This window comes from Rhinolophus sinicus, linkage group LG02, assembly GCF_036562045.2.
Source record: "Rhinolophus sinicus isolate RSC01 linkage group LG02, ASM3656204v1, whole genome shotgun sequence".
NCBI classification, from domain to species: domain Eukaryota; kingdom Metazoa; phylum Chordata; class Mammalia; order Chiroptera; family Rhinolophidae; genus Rhinolophus; species Rhinolophus sinicus.
The window spans coordinates 95,020,231-95,041,021 of record NC_133752.1 but is presented as its reverse complement, the minus strand read 5'-3'; the positions used below and the strand labels follow the sequence as shown (position 1 = coordinate 95,041,021).

General features: G+C 37.2%; 1 protein-coding gene and 1 pseudogene across 1 annotated transcript in view; both read right to left on the bottom strand.

The window, feature by feature from the left end:
• The window catches only part of ARMC3 (armadillo repeat containing 3), a 78,273-nt gene extending 60,697 nt beyond the window's left edge, over positions 1 to 17,576 (bottom strand). The window contains exons 1-3 of the mRNA XM_074324839.1: positions 17,495 to 17,576; positions 13,279 to 13,327; positions 4,279 to 4,396 (exon numbers count right to left, since the gene is read on the bottom strand). Coding sequence (XP_074180940.1) covers positions 4,279 to 4,396; positions 13,279 to 13,326 — 166 coding nt within the window. The 5' untranslated portion in view covers position 13,327; positions 17,495 to 17,576. The remainder of the gene's footprint in view (positions 1 to 4,278; positions 4,397 to 13,278; positions 13,328 to 17,494) is intronic.
• Positions 8,601 to 9,066, bottom strand: LOC141568544 (large ribosomal subunit protein eL28-like; annotated as a pseudogene).
• Positions 17,577 to 20,791: the final 3,215 nt, after the last annotated feature.

The window sequence follows — 20,791 nt, the reverse complement described above, 5'->3', positions numbered from 1 at the left end:
AGGCAATCTTTTTGTTCTATTCTCTCATATCCTCAGTGCCTAGCACAGTGCCAGGCATGTAATGACATAATCAACATAATTAATCATGAAATTAATTAACATGCATAGATAGGAGTGTGTTATTTCCTTTCTATTTAATAATGGTCCAGAGTTCTCTGTTATTGATTTTTAATTTACTCCTATTGTGGTATGACATGTATTTTGTGTAACTGGAATTCTTCTAAATTTATTAAGGCTTGTTTTATGGCCCAGGAATATGATCTATTTTGAAAAATGTTGTCTATGCCCTTGAAAAGAATGTATATTCTTCTGTTTTTTGAGTGTTCTATAAATATCAATTAGGTTAAATTAATTTACATTGCTGTTCAAATCTTTTTGACCCTTACAGATTTACTATTTACTTGGTCTTTCATTTATTGAGGGGGAGGGTATCAAAATCCTCAGCTGTAATTGTGGATATCTATTTTTCCTTGCATTTTTAACTTTATGTATTTTGAAGGTCTGACATTTAGTATATAACTGTTTAGGATTTTTCATAGTGTCTTGGTTAGTTGATCCTTTTATCATTATAAACTGACTTTCTTTATCTCTGGTACTATTATTTTCTCCACTTTTCTGATATTAATATAGCCAATCCATCTTTCTTTTGATTAGTGCTATCATAGGATTTTTTTTTTCATATTTCTACTTTCAAGTAATTTGTGTCATTCTATTCTAAGTGTGCTACTTGATGGTGGCATGTAGTTTGGTCTAGCTTTTTATCTAATATAACACTCTATCACTACTAATTGGGGTACTTAGACCATTTACATTTAATTTGATTATCGATGTGATTAGGTTTAAATCTACCATCCTGTCATTTGTTTTTATATGTCCCATTATTCTTTGTTTCCTTTTTCTTTATTTTTGCCTTCTTTGTATAAACTGGATATTTTTCCTTTGTTGGATTATTTGATATTATTTATTTTGTTATTTTATTGGTTGTATTAAGGTCTGTAGTATATACATCCTTAACTGAGCATGGTCTACTTTCAAGTGGTAGTATACCATTTCACTTGTAGCATAAGAACCTTCTTATAGTATGCTTCCATTTCCCCCTTTCTGTCTTGGTGCTGTTGCTGTCATATATCTTACTTATACATATGTTTCAGACTGCAAATACATGATTATTATTTTTATTTGAAAATGACCAATTTGCTTTTTAAGTGATTTAAATAGTAAGAAGGAATCTTATATGTTACCATTTCTAGTATTCTATCTTTATTCTTTTGTGTAGATCCCTATTTCCGTCTGGCATCATGTTTCTTTTGCCTGAACTACCTACTGTACCATAATTAGCGGTGTGTGTCTGCTTGCAATGAACTGTTTCAGTTTTCGAATGTCTGAAAAAGACATATTTTTGAAAAATATTTTTGCTAGGTTTCCATTTTTCTAGGTTGAAAGTTTTTCTTTTTCTTTTAGTGCTTTGAAGATGTTACTCCACTGACTTCTTGCCTGCATCATTTGTTATGATAAATCTGTTGTCATTCTTATCATTGTTCTACTAAAGGTAACTTTTTTTTTCTGGCTATTTTTAAGATTTTGTTTTTGTCACTGGTTTCAGGCAATTTGATTATGATGTTCCTGGGTGTAGTTTTCTTCACATTCATTGTGCTTGGGTTTTAGTGTGCTTCTTGGATCTGTGGCTTGGAGTTTTCATCAAATTGGGGGAATTTTTGGCCATGATTTCTAGAAGTACTTTTCCTGTCCCTCCCTCCCTTTTCAGAGACTTCAGTCACACATATATTGGGTTACTTTTGATTTATATCCTGATTATGCATTGTATTTTCTGCTTCTTTCATGCCTGGTAATATTTTTTTTATTGGATATCAGACATTGTGAATTTTATCTACTTGGGCAATGGATATTTCTGTATTCTAGAAATTTGTTCTGGGATACAGTTAAGTTTCTGGAAATGGTTTGATACTTCCAGATCTTGCTTTTAATATTTGTTAGGTAGTACCAGAACAGTGCTCAATCTAGGGCCAATTATTTCTAAATACTGAAGCAAGACCCTTCTGTGTATTCTGCACAATGGTCCGTGAGTCTTGAGGTTTTTCAATTTGGCTGATGACACCAAGCACTACTTCTGGCCCTCTGTGAGCATCAGACCCTGTTGCTGCTAATCCTATTTGGTACTTTCTCTGACTTCAAATAGTTCTTTTATATGTACATGCTGATCTATACGCAGCCAAATACTTGAATGGGACCCTACACAGGTCTCCTGAGTTCATTCTCAATGCAACTCTTTCCTCTCTTTTACATTGTCCTGAAAACTCTTGCTGCCTTTGTCCCCCTGGACCCTCAGGTGTGTCTTCTCAGCTCAGAGAATCTACCAGGCTCTGCACAGGATATGCCTCCCTGTGTTGTGGCCTGGAAACTCTCTGAAATCCATAAGCTGGGACAGTCATAGGGCTTGTTTCCTTTGTTTCCTGCCTCTCAATCATCACTGTCCTTCACTGCCTAATAGTCAGTGTTTTGCCAATTGCTACTTTATGTATTTTGTCTATTTTATTGGTTGCTTTAGTCAGGGGATTAAATATGGCCCCTTACTCTATCTTGGCCAGAAGGCAAAGTCCCATCATTCATCTTAAAAAAGTATTTCAGGAAATACTGCTAGTATAAAATACCAGACTTACGATAATTTCTGTATTGATTTCACATAATACATGCCTACCTATTTATTTACCTCATGTCATATTAAAAGATGATATGTAATTAGGTACACATGACAGACAGATGATATATGATGACTCCATAAGGCTGAATGAGACTTAGCTACCACAGATGTATGACCCAATGTCTCCCTGAAAGTTGATCTAGAATTTTACATAATCTACTAATGAACCATACCTGCTAGAGCCACTCTGGCTTTTATCTGGATTCCCAATGATGACTAGAGTAACATAGCAAGATGAGTATATTACCATTTGCTAATTGAGTGATTTGTTGTCTCTCATGCAAGTCCCAAAGCAATATCTGAAGAATAATTTCTTTAAAATAAAATTGCTCTTTAGTTTAAAAGGCTTTGTTAAAAATACCAAGTTACACTAAACTCTTCAAATAGTCCCAATTAAAATGTTATACAGTATAATAAAAATCTAATTTTATCACCATTTGGAATGAACTAAAATATAACCATCTTTATGTTTGTACATCCTCTATGAATAAATCTTTCAATAGAATCTAATTTGTAACATTTACAATGTTTTATTAAATTATAACACTTTTACTTTCACAGAAAATTTGCAAAGATAGTACAGGAAGTTCCCACATATCCTGCACCAAGTTTCCCATTATTAATATTTTATATTAGTAGGTACATTTGTTGCAGTTAATAAGCCAATATCAATACATTATCATTAATGAAAATCAATAGTTTATTCAGGTTGCCTTAGTTTTAGCCTATTTTCTTTTTCTGTTTCAGGATCCTACCCAAGACCCCCATGACATTTAGTCATCATGTATCCTTAGCTCCTCTTGGCTGGGAGAGTTTCCCATACTTTCCTTGTTCTTGGTAGCTGTGACAGTTCTGAGTACTGGCTAAGTATTTGTGGGATGTCCCTGAATTGGAATTTGACTTTTTAAAAATCATGATTAGACTGAGGTTATGGGTTTTGGGGGAAAATAACATAGAAGTAAAGTGCCATTTTCAGTATATCATATCAAGGGCACATATTATCAACATGACTTATCACTGTTGATATTGATTTTGATCACCCGGCTGCAGTAGTTCTGTTGGTTGGTTTCTCCATTATAAACTTATTCTTTTCCCCTGTTTCCATATTGCACTCTTATTTGGAATTCTTTGGCATGGGTGATATGTCTTTTCACTCCCATTTATTTACTTACTCAATCATTTATTTCCGTATAGACTCATGGATATTTATTTTCTATTTTGGGTTATAATCCAATACTACTTTATTTATTTTGTTGCTCAAATTGTTCTAGCTTTGACCACTGGGAGCTCTTTCAGCTCCTGTGACATTTACAATTTTTTAATCTACAATAAAAACTTCAAAACGACTCTTCTACCCAATGACAAAGTTACTTTTAATATTAAGTTGGGCACTTAGGGAGATACATTACTTTCAGGTAATGCATTAAATAATATTCTGATTGTCTGAAAGAATTCATCTGATGGGAAGTAAGTTAAAGACTAGGGAGAAAAGTGCCCCTTATGTAGTAAATATTTTAAGTAACTAATAAAATAGAAAGGTAAATGGAAAAAATCCAAACCTTTTAAAGCAAATCTATAAATGGCTTCACATGCTTTGGCTAAAATTTCTTCTTCTGGAGAATTAAGCATTAACACCACGGTTGCTGCTTTTTTGCTTTCAATTGTTAATGGATCAAACTGAAATGCAGAGAGAAAAATAGCAGGTTCACATTTGAGTTTTAAAAAGCACATAAAAAATGAATGGTGTCTTGAGACTTAAAAAGAACACAATCTTACAAAAAGGATGTGGCTGCTGCCCAGTAAGTGTATTGTAAGGTTTTTATTTAAAAACCATTACTGACACAGAGACAGCTCTCAACATTGGCGGCTTTGGAATTCCTGAGGTGTGGCGGAAAGAACAAAGTGTTTTTGGAATCTGGCAGATTTAGTCTCTACATTTAGCCATATGGAATCAAGCAAGTTACTTAAGCTGCTAGGGTTTCAGTTTCTTTTTCTGTGTAATGGGTATAAGAATACATTTCTCAAAGGATTAAGGAGATAATTAGAGATCATCTATGTAAAGCACTTAGCATATTGTCTGGCACATAATAGATGCTCATTAAATAACGTATATTAGTATAATTCTTAGTCAAAACACAAGAATCCTTGCGTACCTCTATTTATTAAATGCCCTGATAGTCTCAATAACCAGTACCTACTTTTGGATCACTATACTCTTTCTGGGAAAGCAAGAAGTTCATGTATGAAACAACTAAAAAGCAATATAAAACAGCATATAACAAAATGTACAATTGGATAAAATTTGGAACAGGGAAATGGTAGTATGGTATAAAGAAAAAGTATAGGACTCTTAAGACACGTGTCCTGCTATGAGTTTTTCTGAATTTATGTGTAGCTGAAATGAACTCATGACCCCTATGGACTTTTCTTTGGTCCCGGAGAAAATAAATTATTACACTATTTTTCTTCCATTTCCAGAGACTGGTAGAGGAGGGAATTCTGCTTATGTTACAGAAAAAATGAATTTCAAAGGTTTAACTGATTCTCTCTGTTGGCTCTTCCTAAATGGACATCTTATTGTGTTTTGAGATATAACAAAAAATGATGTTCAGTTCTAGGTAGAGGGTGGAGAGGTAGATTACTCTAAATAAGGAAACATAATTGTGTGAGGTTAGAAGAGTCTAGAAAACAGAGAAGACAGTGAGCAATCACTTGAAGGACATGGCTGGGATAAACATTCCCCTTGTAGGGGAAATGAATGTTGGATTTCAGGACAGCATAATTTAAACATCCAAATTAAAGCTGTTGTTTGTGTATGTCTAACTCTATACTAGAAGCTGTAGGAGTTTTGTTTTTCTTTTTTTTTTAAAGTGATGTTGTTTGTTCTCAAGCCTCTTAGACTCTTTTTGGAGAGATAAATCTTCTGTAAATGTTGCCATATGCTCCAGGCTTGTGACACTTGTGGATTTCTAGTGACATGACAGTAAGAAAAAATGACCTCTAGCAGAGCCCAGAACAATGTCTAGGACGCTGGCTACAACACTGGTCAGGAGAGCATGAGGACCTGGAAATCCACAAAAAGTTTAAGGGAGCACTTCTGAAAGTATATGGGGATTGAAGCTTGAGAACTATTTTATTTAAGTATTAAAGGGTAGTCTCAGAATGCCAGAAGATTTAGGGTCATCTGGGTTGCAAATGTGGCTTACTGATCACCTCTTTTTTAATCTGAAAAATTAAGGAGTTGGATTATATCTCTTAGATCTCTTCCAGATATAAAATTCTAGAATTCTATGAAGTACAAAAAAATATGGCAGAGATAAGATGATGAGGAAGGGGAAATTAATTTGAACTGGGTTAAATGGAGAAAGGTCCATGGAGGTGGTAAAATTTCAGATATGATTTGAAGAATGGATAAAATAGAGTAGGTTGAGAAAAGGAAGAAGGATATTAAAATGGGGAAAACAACACGAGGAAGGTTTAAAATAGGAATGAATGTTGTATTTATGATAATAAAATAGGAGTTTGACTACATAGAAAATATATTACAGGAAGCAGAAATAGTATTGAATAATAAGAAAAGATGAGGCCTCAGCAAATGACTTAGACCCTCCCTTCACCCAACTCTTTATTGAGGATAATCAACTAAGTTTTGGGGGAAAAGAATTGTGACTCTAGAAATTTATATCTGGCTAAGTGATCATTCATATGTGAAAAAGACACATTCAGGCATTTACAGACTCAACGAGTGTATCAACTATATACTCAAACAAATTACTTGGCAAATACTCCAACCAAAATGGGGAGGACAAAATATAAGAACAATAGCGGTGGATTGATACAGTAAGATATATAGTTAAACTGAATAACAATGGTGTTGTGATTCATAATGCAGTTCTTAAGAAAGGATTCCTGAAGTATTGATGACATATTATAAGAATAGAAGCTGGAGTTTAGATTTTTTTTTTTTTTTCAACTAAGCTCAGGTAAAGAAAATTTTTGGTAAACAGAACAAGATTGTTGCCTTATTATTACTTATTTTTTACATTAATAGAAAAATACAGGTTCAAACGTGTATTTAATAGGCCACAAGTAAGTAGTAGAAGTTCCAAATAACCAAAAAGAAAGGTAAACAAAGGAATGCTGCTCAATTCAGGAAAAAGAAAAAACAAACAAACAAATAAAACCAAACCAAAACAAAAATACATGAAAACATAGCAAAGAAAATACAAAAGCTTAAAATGATAGGAATAAAATCAAATTATCAATGATCAAAATAAACAATCATCAATAAGGTAAGTAAGCCTCATTTCATACGATTGTCAGATTGAATTAAAAAGCAAAATCTACTCTGTTTTTTGTATATTGGTAGATATTTCTTCCATTTGATCATCCAGAATATGAATCCAGACCTCTCTGACTAAGATATAGAACGTTTTTATCACCCCTGATTATTTCCTCACACTTCTTCCAGAAAAACCCTCCCAGAAAGATAACCATTACTCTGACTTTTAAAAGCATCACTTAGCTTTTCCTGCTCTTGAACTTCACATAAATGGAAGAACCATACAACATGCATTCTTTCATATCCATTTTCTTTACTGCAGCACAATGTCTTTGAGATTCATTCACATTTTTGTATTACTAAATCATGCTTTTTATGGTTATGTAGTATTCCATTGTATGGATACAAGATCAGACAATTAATCGGGAACTCATCCTAGAAAAAGTGCTACATACCTCATTGCTTAATATCACTACGGTCACCTTCGAAGTGCTCCTCTTGGGAAGTTATGCACCAACACCAGTGCCTAGTCCACCCTTCAAAGCAATTTTGGAACTGTTTTTCTGGAATGGCCATCATAGCTGTTGTCGTATTACCCTTGATGTCCTGAATGTTATCAAAATATCTTCCTTTCAATATTTCCTTTATCTTCGGGTAAAGAAAGAAGTCATTGGGGGCCAGATCAGGTGAGTAGGGAGGGTGTTCCAATACAGCTATTTGTTTACTGCCTAAAACTACTTCACAGACAGTGCTGTGTGAGCTGGTGCATTATCATGATGCAAGAGTCACGAATTGTTCGTGAAAAGTTCAGGTGGTCTAACTTTTTCACGCAGCTTTTTCAGCACTTTCAAGTAGTAAACTTGGTTAACTGTTTGTCCAGTCGGTACAAATTCATAATGAATAATCCCGCTGATATTAAAAAAAAAGGTTAGCAACATTGTTGCAATCAGTTCACAAACTTAATTGTCACACCTCGTATACCATTTTGGGTTTTTTTTCAGTTTGAGGCTATCATGAATAAAATTGCAATGATATTCTTGTTAATGTCTTTTTTGTGGATATATGCCTTCATTTCTCTTGCGGTGGAATTGATGAGTCATAGGGTAGACATATACAGAGGGTACCAAAAAAATGTATACACATTTTAAGAAATGAAAACTGTATTAAAATTGTAATACTCAATATATACTGATAACAAAAGATGAATATAAGTCACATTTGACTTCTGCAATTACAAGAGGTGCTCAGAATGGTTAACATCAGTGTCCAGACACTTCTGATTATGACAAACTACTGCTTGAGCAACGTTGACCAAAGTGTTCACTTGCATACATTTTTTTGGCACCCCTGGTATGTTGAACATTTTTCTAAAGTTGTTTTCCCAGTTTACATTCCCACCAATGATGAGTAAGAGTTCCAGTTGCTCCGCATCCTCACCAACACTTGGTATTATCAGTCTTTTAAATTTGCCTTTCCACAGGCAAATTAAATTTTATATTTTTAAATCCATCTGCTTTTTTTATAGTTATTATAGTGGGATAAATGCCCTACTGCTACCTACTACTACAGTAGTGTTCTCATTACTCTCTTATTTTTTATTTATTTATTTTTTTTAAGAAAGTTGGCTGACACTTTTATTGCTTTGGGGGTGATGCTCCGGGGCTCTTGGTGGGGCCACTGCTTCCTCTTCAGCCTGACCAGCTTCTGGCAGCGCAGGATGGCACTGGCTCTGCAGATGGCGGTCATGAGCAGGTCCAGGTAGTACTTGTTCTTGCGGATCATTTCCTGGTGCTGTGGAGGGTGGCCCTGGCGTTCTTGTTGATGGCAGCCTGTATGTAGGAGGTGGCCGGCTTTCGCTGGCTGGATCTCCACTTCATGACAACCACCATGCCTTTGCCATGGGCCGCTGGCTCCCTGCCCACCATCTTGCGGCGAATCAGCCCATTGTAGCAGAAGGAGTTACAGGCCTTCAGATTATTGGGTTGGGTGCTGGATGTATGCTGTTCTTTTTGATCAGGAAGCTGGAGTAGTTGTGTAGGACCATCCATTGCCGATGCGCGGACATGGAGACATCTCCTCTTGCTTAGGCGGCGGCCAGAGACAGAGTTCTCATTACTTTTTAAAGTTCTCTTCTATTTCTTCTACAAATCTGAGTCAATAGCATCCATCTGTCACTCAGCTTTGTCTTCTGCTATTATGCTTGCTATCCCACCAATTTTTCTTTGCCTACTCACTTTGCTTCTTGAACATCCACAATGCTCAGACTTTAAGGGTTCCTTGGTAGCCAACCAGCTAGTGGTGAAAGATACTGCTTCATTATGCAGCTACTCCCACTACAGCTGTTCTTCAATTTCCTGGGGATCCCCAGTCTATTTACTCCCTCTACGTTCACTTCATCAGCTCTTTCATTTCTTCACTTGTCGTCCTGCTTAGATTGTATGAGCTGTTATTTTAACAACACTCTTGCCAAACCCTAAACCTCCTTGTCCCTCTGTCTTTTCATCAAATCAACTTTAGAAAACCCAGATCATGAATGAACATTAGCATTTGCTTTCTTTGCGTTTGCACCCAAGTATACAAAGCATTCTTAGAGAATATTAAATGACAGGGAAAATCAGCATAACTGTAAATTCATGATCAGCAATTTCAGAAGGGCCTCACTGCCTGTCAAACCTACTACATTTCTTTTGTAAATTTGATTTCCCTCTCTCCTGAAAAAGTATTTCAAACCTTTCTACTATTCTTGAACTTTCAACACCTCTCCCTTTCACTTTTCTCTTCCTCACCCCAGCAAAATTCTCCAAGAAAATAAAGTTATCAGATGGAAACTCCATCAACTTTTAACTTCCAAGTTCAAATCTATCTATATCTGCATATTTTCTTCTATTACATTACAGAAAATGTTTTGCCTACTATCTAAGCCCAGTATCTAATATGTGCTTTGGATTTTTAACCTATTCACGTAATCCACTCATTCATTCAATAAACATTTATTCAACCCCTAATGAGTGCCAGACCCTCAGCGCAAGCTACACAAGATAATGAAGTCCCCTGTTCTCATAGAACTTACACATTCTCCATTACCTGATACAATCCATCATCCCTTCCCTCTCATGATTGATCAACTCCTCCCTATCAATTGAATTATTCACATTATTACTTTTAAATCCACTTTACAGGGGGCCAATTTAGATTCAATACAATGTACTAAGTTTGATGAGTTTTGAGAAATGTATACGTCCGTATAATCAACTACTCTAAACAATGTGTGTAACTTTTTATTGTCCCCAAACATTCTCTCCTGTCTCTTTGCAGGTGATTCTTCTTCCCATGTCCAGTCCCAGGCAACCACTAATCTGCTTTTTTTTCACTACAGATGGGTTCAATTGTTTAAGAATTTCATATTAATGAAATTATTACATAAGTACCCTTTATATATGGTTTCTTTCATTTGGTAGAAAGTTTAAGAGATTCATCCATATTGTTCAATGTACCAGTAGTTCATTCCTCTTCACTGCTGAGTTGTATCTCATTGTATGAATATATCACAATTTGTTCCAATTGTGATGCATTGTATGAATCTATACAATCAATTATTGTGGGCCTTTAATTTTTTTCAGTTTGGGATCATTATGAATAAACCTACAATGAACATTTTTATATAAATCTTCATGTAGATATATGTTTTCATTTCTCTTGAGTAAATACCCGGGAGTAGAATTTTTGGCTTGTCTGGCAAGTGTATGTTTAGCTTTAAAAGAAAATACAATTTTTTTCCAAAGCAGTTTAACCATTTTTACAGTTCCACTAGCAAGTTACCTGTATCCAACATACATATCTCATTACTTATTTAGATCTTCTTTATTTGTTTCAGCAATGTTTTATAGTTTTTAGCAGACATTTATTTTGTTAAACTTAAATATGAATTTTTCCTTGGGTTTGATGCAATGGCAAATGATATCTTGTTTTTCTTAATGTATTTTAAACCCATTCAGAACCATTTTTTCCTCTTAAAAATAAACTTTTTTATTATGATGATACATACATATTTTTCTCTGATAACATTCTTTGTCCTGTAAGATACTTTGTCTAGTATTAATAGGCACTCCAACTTTCTTATGATTAGTGTTTGCATGGTATATCTTCCATATTTTTACTTTTAACCTATCTGTATCTTTATATTTAAAGGAGATTTGTTGTAGACAGCTTATAGTTGGGTCTTGCTTTTTAAATTCAATTTGACACTAAATTATGTAGTTGATATGGTTGGATTTTAATTGACCATCTTGTTGTTTGTTTTTACATTGCCCCATTTGTTCCGTTTCCTTTTTCCTGTCTCATTTTGGATAATTGAAATTTTTTTAAGTGTGCTTTTTCAGAACCCAGCAGATCCAAGTCAAGTAGTTGTTTCAATCTAGTTGTGGAGGCCACAGCTCACAGTGGCCCATGTGGGGATTGAAACTACAACTTTGATATTAAGAGCAATGCGCTCTAACCAAATGAGCTAACCAGCTGCCCCTGAATTTTTTTTTTTAGTATCTAATTTTATCTATTCCATTGGCTTATCAACTGATTTTTCTCCTAGTTATAGGCCACATTTTCCTTTGTATATATAATAATTTTGATAGGATACTGGAAACTGAAAATTATGTTGTTGAGTGTCTGAATTCTTGTGGGGGAGGGGTCTGCTCTTAAAGGATGTTGAATTTTGTTCTGCTAGGCAGTTGCCTTACTTATGGATCAGCTTGATTTTTGTTAAAGCTAGGATTGGAATTGTTTCTCAAGTCTTGATTATTCCACCGAGGATTAGGGTATAGAGGATAATACCAACAAGACATTATAAAATTACAGAAAGTGTATTAGACAAGTATATCTATTGTTTAATAGTCCCTTAATTCTAATTTTAATCAGAAAGTGTTTGTCGAGTACTATGTTCATGAATCCACTTTCTAGTATTAAGATGTCAATAACGCTCTTTTGCAGCAAAAACAGCGGTAATGAAAACCTAGAATGCAATGAAAAAATAAGAGAATTTAGGATGTTTTAAGAATATGTCCAAAGGAGAGAAGCCAGACTGATAAAAATACGTCAGGAGACCACAATGACCATCTCTGCAAAGCTTTCCTAGACCTGGGCAGATATGTGCTTCCGTAGCCTTTGTTCTCACTGTATTGAAGGATCATACATAAGTAGTTACATAGTGGTGTGTGTGTGTGTGTGTGTGTGTGCGCGCACGCACACGTGTGTGTGTGTGTGCATGTGTGTGTGTGTAACAGAGTCTAAAGGGTTCCCATGATTTAAATCTTGCTTACTGAGTGTTAACTGTGTCAGGCACTGAGAACTTTATATGTTTTATTTCACTTTAATTCATACAATAACCAAAATGAATTGCACATTACAATTCCCATTGAAGAAATAAAGAGAAACTGAAATAACTTGGCCAAATTTGGCAACTTGGTAAAAAAAACACAGTTCATGACAGGCAGAGCTGGGATGAAGCTCACATTTGTAACCACAATGCTCCGGTGCTGGCGGGGAGATTCTGCACGAAGCTCAACTTCCTTCAAACTATAAAATCCTGTGAGTCGACTGTACTCATTTTTTTCCGTTCATATTTTATTTGAAGAAAATCACACACAGTGTCTTTCAAAATAAGTTTCTAAACTAAATATTGTCCAAGGTCATTTTCTATTTTAAATACAATCTTTCAGTAATTCAAAAATTTTAAAGAGAAGATGAAAAGAGAGAGAGACAGGACTTTGTGTTGTAAGGAATGAATTACTTACTTAATACTTAAGCTTTTGGAAAAGAAAATGATGATGAACCCAGACTTCTTTCTCCACAGCACTGGAAAATACAGGACTTCTGTCCCAAGGGTCATCTTCAGACAATCTTATATACATCTCTAATAGCTATAGCATAACTTCCAGTTAATTTTGAAAATTCACTTGGTAGCTAACATTAATGAGAGACTGGCAAATGTAAAGTATTTAAAAGAACAAACCAAAACTATTCATTAACTAGACTTACAAACATGTCATTCACATACTGGAAAAGCTAATAATGACTCTCTAATTGTGCTAATTATGTAATGAGAATGTTGTAAATGTTTGTTTATACAATATTAGATTTCTCTGACTAATCTTATCATTAGTTAGACTTTGGACTTCTGCCACCATGTACTCATGTATATACTGGTACATGCCAAATTGTTTCAACAATTGATTTTTAAAACTGGTTGTTAACGTGCTACTAATTTTTCAAATCAGAAACTTACCACATCCTTAGGAGGAGGTTCTGTTTCCTTCTTTATCTTTTTACCCATTCTGGAAAAAGATGTAATAAATGATTAAAGTGTTTTGTGCATTATGTATGTACAAATTTCTCAGTTACTTATGTCCGTACAAGGTTTATTTCCTCCTTTAAATTTTGCCTAAAAAGAGACATGTAGAAATTATTGCACATGTACAAATATGTTGCCTACATGTCTATTTCAAACTCCATCATTTTCAAGGAACTTATGGATAAGATTGTTTGTCATAGTCCTGGCTTCCAGCTTGGAAAAGAGGATGACCTAACTTTGCTTACATAACAGGAAATAGTTTACCATTTTGATAGCTCACTTATGTAGGATTTGGGAGACTCAGTGCAAATTAACTTTAAGATCTGCAAGAATTATTCAGCTGACAGCTCCCTGATAGTTATTCATGCTTCTTCTTTTTCATGTGGAGTTTTACCCTTTGGTGCTTAAATTCAAAGAATCAAGGGGACCATTAACCAGATTTCTGGAACTATTTCTCTTTGTAGTTCCCTCATCTTTGGCACTCTCTCCTTCAAATTCCAGCCATCTTAGCCAACCTGAACTCTGATTTCTCAAAACTCTCTTATTTTAAAACAAAAACAAACTTTCCCTAGATATTAATCATCTTCCAGGTGCCACACTCTCTCTCCTTCCCATTCACAGTCAAAATTTTTATGGACTACTTACTTTTCTTGATTTTCTCCCTCTTACCTCCTGTTGTCCATCTCCAATCTGACTTTCACCCTATCAACTCGCCAAAATAATTCTCACTATGGCCATCATCGGTGATCACCATATTGCCTACCACCTCTTGATAGTTTTATTTCTAGAGAATTAAAATAATAATACTTGAAACTATAGAAGCTTATGTCTTATTCAATAGTCAGGTCTTCATCTTTCTGGATACATTTTCTATTGTTTTTGTTCATGGGAGTCTGGGTGTTAAATATCCTTGGGCTTTCTTTTCTTTCCCACAACTATATTCCTCTGAATTTCTCTATAACATCACTTCACACATTGCACTGTTTCTTTGTTTCACGTGTCTACTTCAACATGTTATACCATCCTTTACTCAGTTGATCAGGCCAAAAGCCTCTCAACTCCTCTCCTTCTCACACCCTCCATACAATCCATCAGCAAGTCCTGTCAACTCTCCCTTCAACATGTGTCCTCACTCTGCCCACTTCTCACCTTCTCTATAGTTACCACCTGCTCCTAGCCTTCAAATTCGTCTTCCAGTTTTCACTCTTCTTTCACATCATAGCTAAATGATCTCATTTTTTTCTTTGCTTGTTTTAAATGTAAATCACATGTTGCTATTCCTCTGCTTTTAACCTTCTCATGGGTTCCCCTTTCTGCACATAAGAAAAACAATCTACCCTCCTTAACATAGCCACCATCCCACCACCTTTGTGACCCAACTCCTGTTCCTTGATGACTAATCTTGTCAGACCAACCTTGGCATTCCTCAGACATACTAGATAAGGCCTTAGTTATTTTCCCTGCCTGGGGTGCTTTCACCCAGATATTTACATGGCATACTTCTTCATTCCCTTTAAGCCTTTCTTAAATGTGACCACACGGGGATGGGTTGCCCTGATTTAGAGCCTATTTAAAGCACCCCGTCACTCTCTATCCTCGTATCCTACTTTGTTTTTTTCTTTATTGATCTTATCATTACCTGAATTACATTATTATTTTTAATTGACTGTTTCCCCCACTAGAATGGAAGCTGCCTTGAGGCCTGGACTTTGTTTTAGTCTCATATATATACCCAGGATATAGAAGAATACTTGCATATGTTCTGCACTCAATATTTGTCCAATAAATGAATAAATTTGTTCAGACAAAGGACTATGTTATTTCTCTAGCTCCATTACCTAGAAGAAACCTGGGGTAAGACAACTCAGTAAATGTCTATAAAGGAATGTACTAACGTGCCTCTGGAAACTTTTTTATGCTTGTGGCCTGAAGTGCCTTAACTATGTACTGTCCGTTGATATCAGGAGAGAAGGTTCTAAACCAGAGGTTCATGGTGCCATCAGTGGGCTCCAGAGACATGTCCTCCCACTGAACTTGTGTGCAGAACTTTTGGTGTGCATTTTTGTGGGGGAGAATCCACAGTTACCACCCTACCCTCATAAGGCCCCTGACCTCCCACACCGAACCCTTGAGAATCACAGCCTTGGATCATCTTAACCACTTCAGACATTTCCTCCAGCATTCTGGCTGTTTGCCTTCTCCACCAACCCTCACTCAGAATAGATTTCCCTTCCATTTTAGAACTTTCACTTCAGAGCCCTCTGCTGTTTCAATATTTCTAAAGCTGATTTTATAAGCATATGGATGAATATACTATGTTGAAACATAGATATGTCATGATCTTCACAGAATGGCTATAATTCTCAAAGCAGGAGAGTACATGAAAATACATTTAAACAAAGACTATAGTATGTATCTTTTAATCCTTCTTCAATGGTTTAGAAAACACTTCAGTATTTTGCCATATCTTCTGGTCATCCTAAAGAAAAAGGTAATGTGGAATCTAAGAAGCTTAAAGGGAAGATTGAGACTGTGAGAGTTACAATAAAGAGCTGTTGAAGGAGGAGAAATACCAATGTTTGGCAGAGAGTGGGGAAACTTGGCATGACATTTGTTTCTCCTACAGAGCCTACAGCATTATGGTAGTTCTTTATTCAAGAGTACAGATGCTGGAAGAGCCTAAACATACAGTATTGCAGTGATGAAGCTGGTTCTAGCACTACTGTGAAGTAGGAAATGTTTAGTTTATATTTTTGTTATCATATTAAGTATAATTGTTAATGGGGGAGAAAATATACAGCTGACATAAGCCAGGGACAATGTGTCTCAGAGATGACCCTAAGGTATTTTTTTTTTAAACCCTGTAAATTCAATATTTCACTTAAAATCAACATGATACAACCAAGTTACCTTACATTATTTTATTCTTTAAAGATTTTCCTTTAAAGCTACAGAGATGTTGAATTAAGGAAATAAATCGCTTTGACTTTTTGAAGCAAACTAAACCTGTTCTCCTTGACTATTTTACCTGTCCATTGATTTCTTTTATTGTGCTAACATATACATAAAATTTACCATTTTAACCATTTTGAAGTATACAGTTCTGTGTCCACTGTCCACTTATAAAGGTAATACATTTCATTATAGAGAATTTGTAAAACCAAGAGGGCATAAAATAAAAAATAAAATAAAATAAAAATACAAATCACATAAAATAAAAATCACTCAGAAATAAACTCCGGGAGATAACACTATTTGATATAGTTCCTTTTTATGTGCTTCTATAGTGATTTTTATCATCCTACTTGGATTTCTATTCTTCATTCTCAACTTCCCTTCCTGGGACCATTTTCTTACTAAATTCTTGAATGAATGAACAAGTTTTGAAATCTCAGTCTTCTTTTACTGCTCCAATCATCTCCAATGAATCAGCATATCATGTCATTTAAAATAATATTTTTAAATCCACTGTGTATCTAGCCAGTCTCCTATTGTTGAGCACTTGTTTCCAATTTTCTGTGGCAGAAAATGGAGACGGTAGCAATGAGTTCTAGACATAATTGAGTGAATCCTTAGGCATAAGATTTTCATCCACACTCTCAACTGTTTTTTTAGGAGAAATCCTTAGCAGCAAACAACTGGGTGAAAGGTATGACCCTAACCGAATTGGGTATGAAAACAAGTCAGCTTTATATTTGCATCTTCTTGATTGTTGAAGAGGAGCCACATTTTTGTTTCACGGATTTATTGATCATTTATATTTCTCCTTTGTGAACTTACAGCCTGGGCGATCTTAACTATTTTATAATGGGGACATCTGTTTTGAGAAGACTAAAGGAGAGGAGAAAGGCTAGAGCAAGTCGGGACTCACTTCTTGAGTCAAGTGACGGAATCTGAATCCCTCAGATCCCTTCTTGGGGCCTCACCTGTTAAACGGGAGGTGGCGGGGATGCTCAAGAAACCCACGCCGACCCTGGTCTAACACTGGCTGTAAGACAGGGACCGACAACCCCTCACAAAGTGTTCCCTCATTTGCCCCAGGTGTTCCCACCCACGCGACACTTTCTTAGTCCCCAACTTTTGCTGGGATCTCTGCCCTGGGCCTGTCCAAACCGCGCGGGTAGCCGTGCAGCAGCCCGCCTGCCTTTACCTGTCAGGAGATTCCCGCAGAGCAGAGGCACCTCGGACCTAGCGAACTCCGTCCGCCGCTGCGTAAGTGAGACTAGTCGTCTGTTGATCTGGTTGCTAGGCGACGCCAGGCCGCGCCTGCGCGCGCCGCGGGAACGCGTGCCTCAGCCGGGGAAGCTCGCGCTCGGCTGTCCCAGACCCTCCTTGTCTCCCCTGCATAGCGGTCAGTACCTGAAGAACCATGTGAGTCCTCAGTTCTCTGAGTCCGGTGCTTTGAGACAGGACAGACACTGGATGCCTCCTCTTCCTAGTTGTTGAGGTCCAGTCCTGGTGAAAACGGGAAATTTGGAGGCAGCGTCGCCTCAGATTCTGGCCAGAGGACTAGCGATGGATTTACATACACTGAGATGCTACTGTATCCTCTCAGGTTAGGAAAGTTTTCAGTCATTATTTCTTCAAATAGGTTCTCAATCCCTTGCTTTCCCTCTTCTACATAGCCCTGTGTTGTTATGCTTCATGTTGTCCCAGAGGTCTCTTAAACTATCCTTTTTATCCTTTTTTTTTTTTCTTTTTTTCTTTTTTTTGCTGATCCAATTGAGTATTTTCTGCTACTTTGTCTTCCAAGTCTCTGATTTGATCCTCTGCTTCATCTAGTGTGCTGGTGATTCCTACTAGTGTATTCTTCACTTCAGGTATTGTATGCTTCACTTCTGACTGGTTCTTTTTTATGGCTTCTATGTCCTTTTTTATGCTTGCTATCCCTTTGTTGAAATTCTTACTAACTTCCTTGAGCATCCTTATAACTATTGTTTTGAACTCTGTCTCTGGTTGGTTGCTTGCCTCCACTTTATTTAGTTCTGTTTCTGGAGCTTTCTCCTGTTCTTCCATTTGGGATGCATTTCTTTGTTCATTTTGGCTGCCTCTCTGTGTTTGTGTCTATGTATGAGGTAGATCTGCTACATCTCCCAGTCTTGGCCAGGTAGCCTTATGTAGTAGGTGTCCAGTGGGGCCCAGTGGCATACTCTCACCTGGTGTTCCAGGAGTGTCCCTTGTGTGGTTTGTGTATGCCCTCCTGTTATAGTTGAGCCTTGGTTGCTATTGGCACATCAGTGGGATTGACCTTTAGGCTGACTGACTGTGGGGTTTGGCCACATTCACAGCTTACGGACTACTGTGTGGGGGGCTTAGCCCACTGAGGGGGATTCACCCCAGTGAACTGTGGTGCCTGTTGAGATCACCCTTTTTATGTGCCACTTGTGGGACTAATTGGGCATTGCTCTGCTGTGGTCTGAAGCCACCCTCCAAGTGTGTTGATTCTGGCGTCTCTTGGGAGGGGCTCTGGTCACCTCTGTGACAGGCTGGGGACTACATGGTAAGAGCTACAACAAAGTGATCCGCGGTTCACTGCCTCTGCTAACCCTGAAGGTGCATGGGAGAGGTCACACTGCGAACTGAGGATGTATGCCACCAATACCATGTCTTGGGTAGCTCTGCAGTGCCGGGACACCCTGAAGCCTGCTGCCACCTGTTGGCTCCCTTAATGTTCAGCCACTGATAAAGCCTCATTCAGTATGCAAGTTGGGTGAGGCAGGGTCTGAGGGAATCACCAGAGTGGGAAGAGTTGTGGTCACCGGGTTAATGTATACTCTGGTTTGGTGCTAGTACTGCACATGAAGGTACTCAGCAAAAGTCACAGAGCACACAGATGCCAGTTGCCACCACCTGGGGTCTGTTGGACTCTGATAGTTTTCCAAGAAAGACTCTGATAATTTTCCAATGTGAGCGGGGCTGGCTGCTCTTTGAGAAAGTGCTTCCGGCATTGGAGGAGTTGTGTGGGTCAGGATCCTAGTGAGTCAGCAGTTTGGAACAACAGAGCTCACCAGACCAATCAGATTCAGATTTGGCCTGTGGGGGCGGGCTCAACACAAGAAAGATGGCGTCTGCTTGCCGGCTGCATGGGAGATGGACCTCCTCACAAGGAAATGGCGACTGTCCTCCAGAAGCAACACAATTCAGTCTGCCACCTGTATGTTTCCGTCACCCTCTGAGTTACTGTCCCTCCGCTGGAGCCCAAGGTGAGTGCCTGTGAACAAGTGAGTCTATGCATAGGCCCTTTAAGAAGATGCCTGGGTTTCCTGCAGCCTTCCGTCTAACCCGGATGGTCGGAATCCCCACTGGTTTTCACAGCCAGATGTTATGGCGACTCCTCTTTCTGGCACCAGTACTCTGGGCTGGGAAGGCCGGTGTGGGGCTGGGATTTCTCACTTCTCTTGGGGGAACCTCTGTGGCTGAGATATCCCTCCCAGTTTTCAACTGCCATACGAAGGTTTGGGTTAGCCAGTTCCGCGTCCCTACCCCTCCGACCAGTCTCGATGTAGCTTCTTTATATCCTTAGTTATAAAATTTCTGTTCAGCCTAGCTTCAGATGGTTCTCCAGGTTGATTGTTTTATAATTTAGTTGTAATTTTAATTTGTTCACGGAAGGAAGCAGGCACAGTGTTATACCACTGCCTTGGATCTCCTACCACAATGGAGATATAGAACATTTCCATCATCCCAAATTTCCTTCACATCCCTTGGAAGTCAAACCTTTTCTTCCACCCACTTCCCTAGGAACAACTGATTTAATTTTTACCCCTAATTTTGCCTTTTCCAGAATGTCTTATATATGGAACCACACAATATGTTGCCTTTTGTGTCTGTTTCTTTAATTTATCATAATGCTTGTGAGATTTATCCATGGTGTTGCATGTATAAGTAACTTGTCTCTCTCAACTGTTGAGTAGTACTGCACTGAATGGATGTACAACATCCATTCAATAGTTGATGGACTTTTGGGTTCTTTCCAGTTTTGGACTGTTGTAAATAAATCTGCTGTAAACATTTATACACAGGTTTTTGTGTTAACATATGTTTCTCCCTCCTTGGGAAAATACCCAAGAGTGGAATTCTGGGTTTTATGCCATGTGTATATTTAATGTTATGAGAACTTGCCAATGTATTTTCCAAAAGAACTGTAGTATATTTATGTTCCCACCAGCAATAAGTGAGAGGTGCAATTGCTTCCTATGCTCTACAGCACTTGATATTGTCAGTCCTTTTAATTTTAGCCATTCTAGTGGGTTTGTAGTGGTTATCTTCATCTATTTAAATTTGCATTTCCTTCATGCTAATGATGATGAGCTTATTTGTACACGTTAACCATTTCTACATCTTCTTTTGTGAAGTATCTGTTTGAGTATTTTTTCTACTTTTATTTGGTTGTCTTACTACTATAGAGTTGTAAGAATTCTCTATATATTCTTGATACAGGTCATTT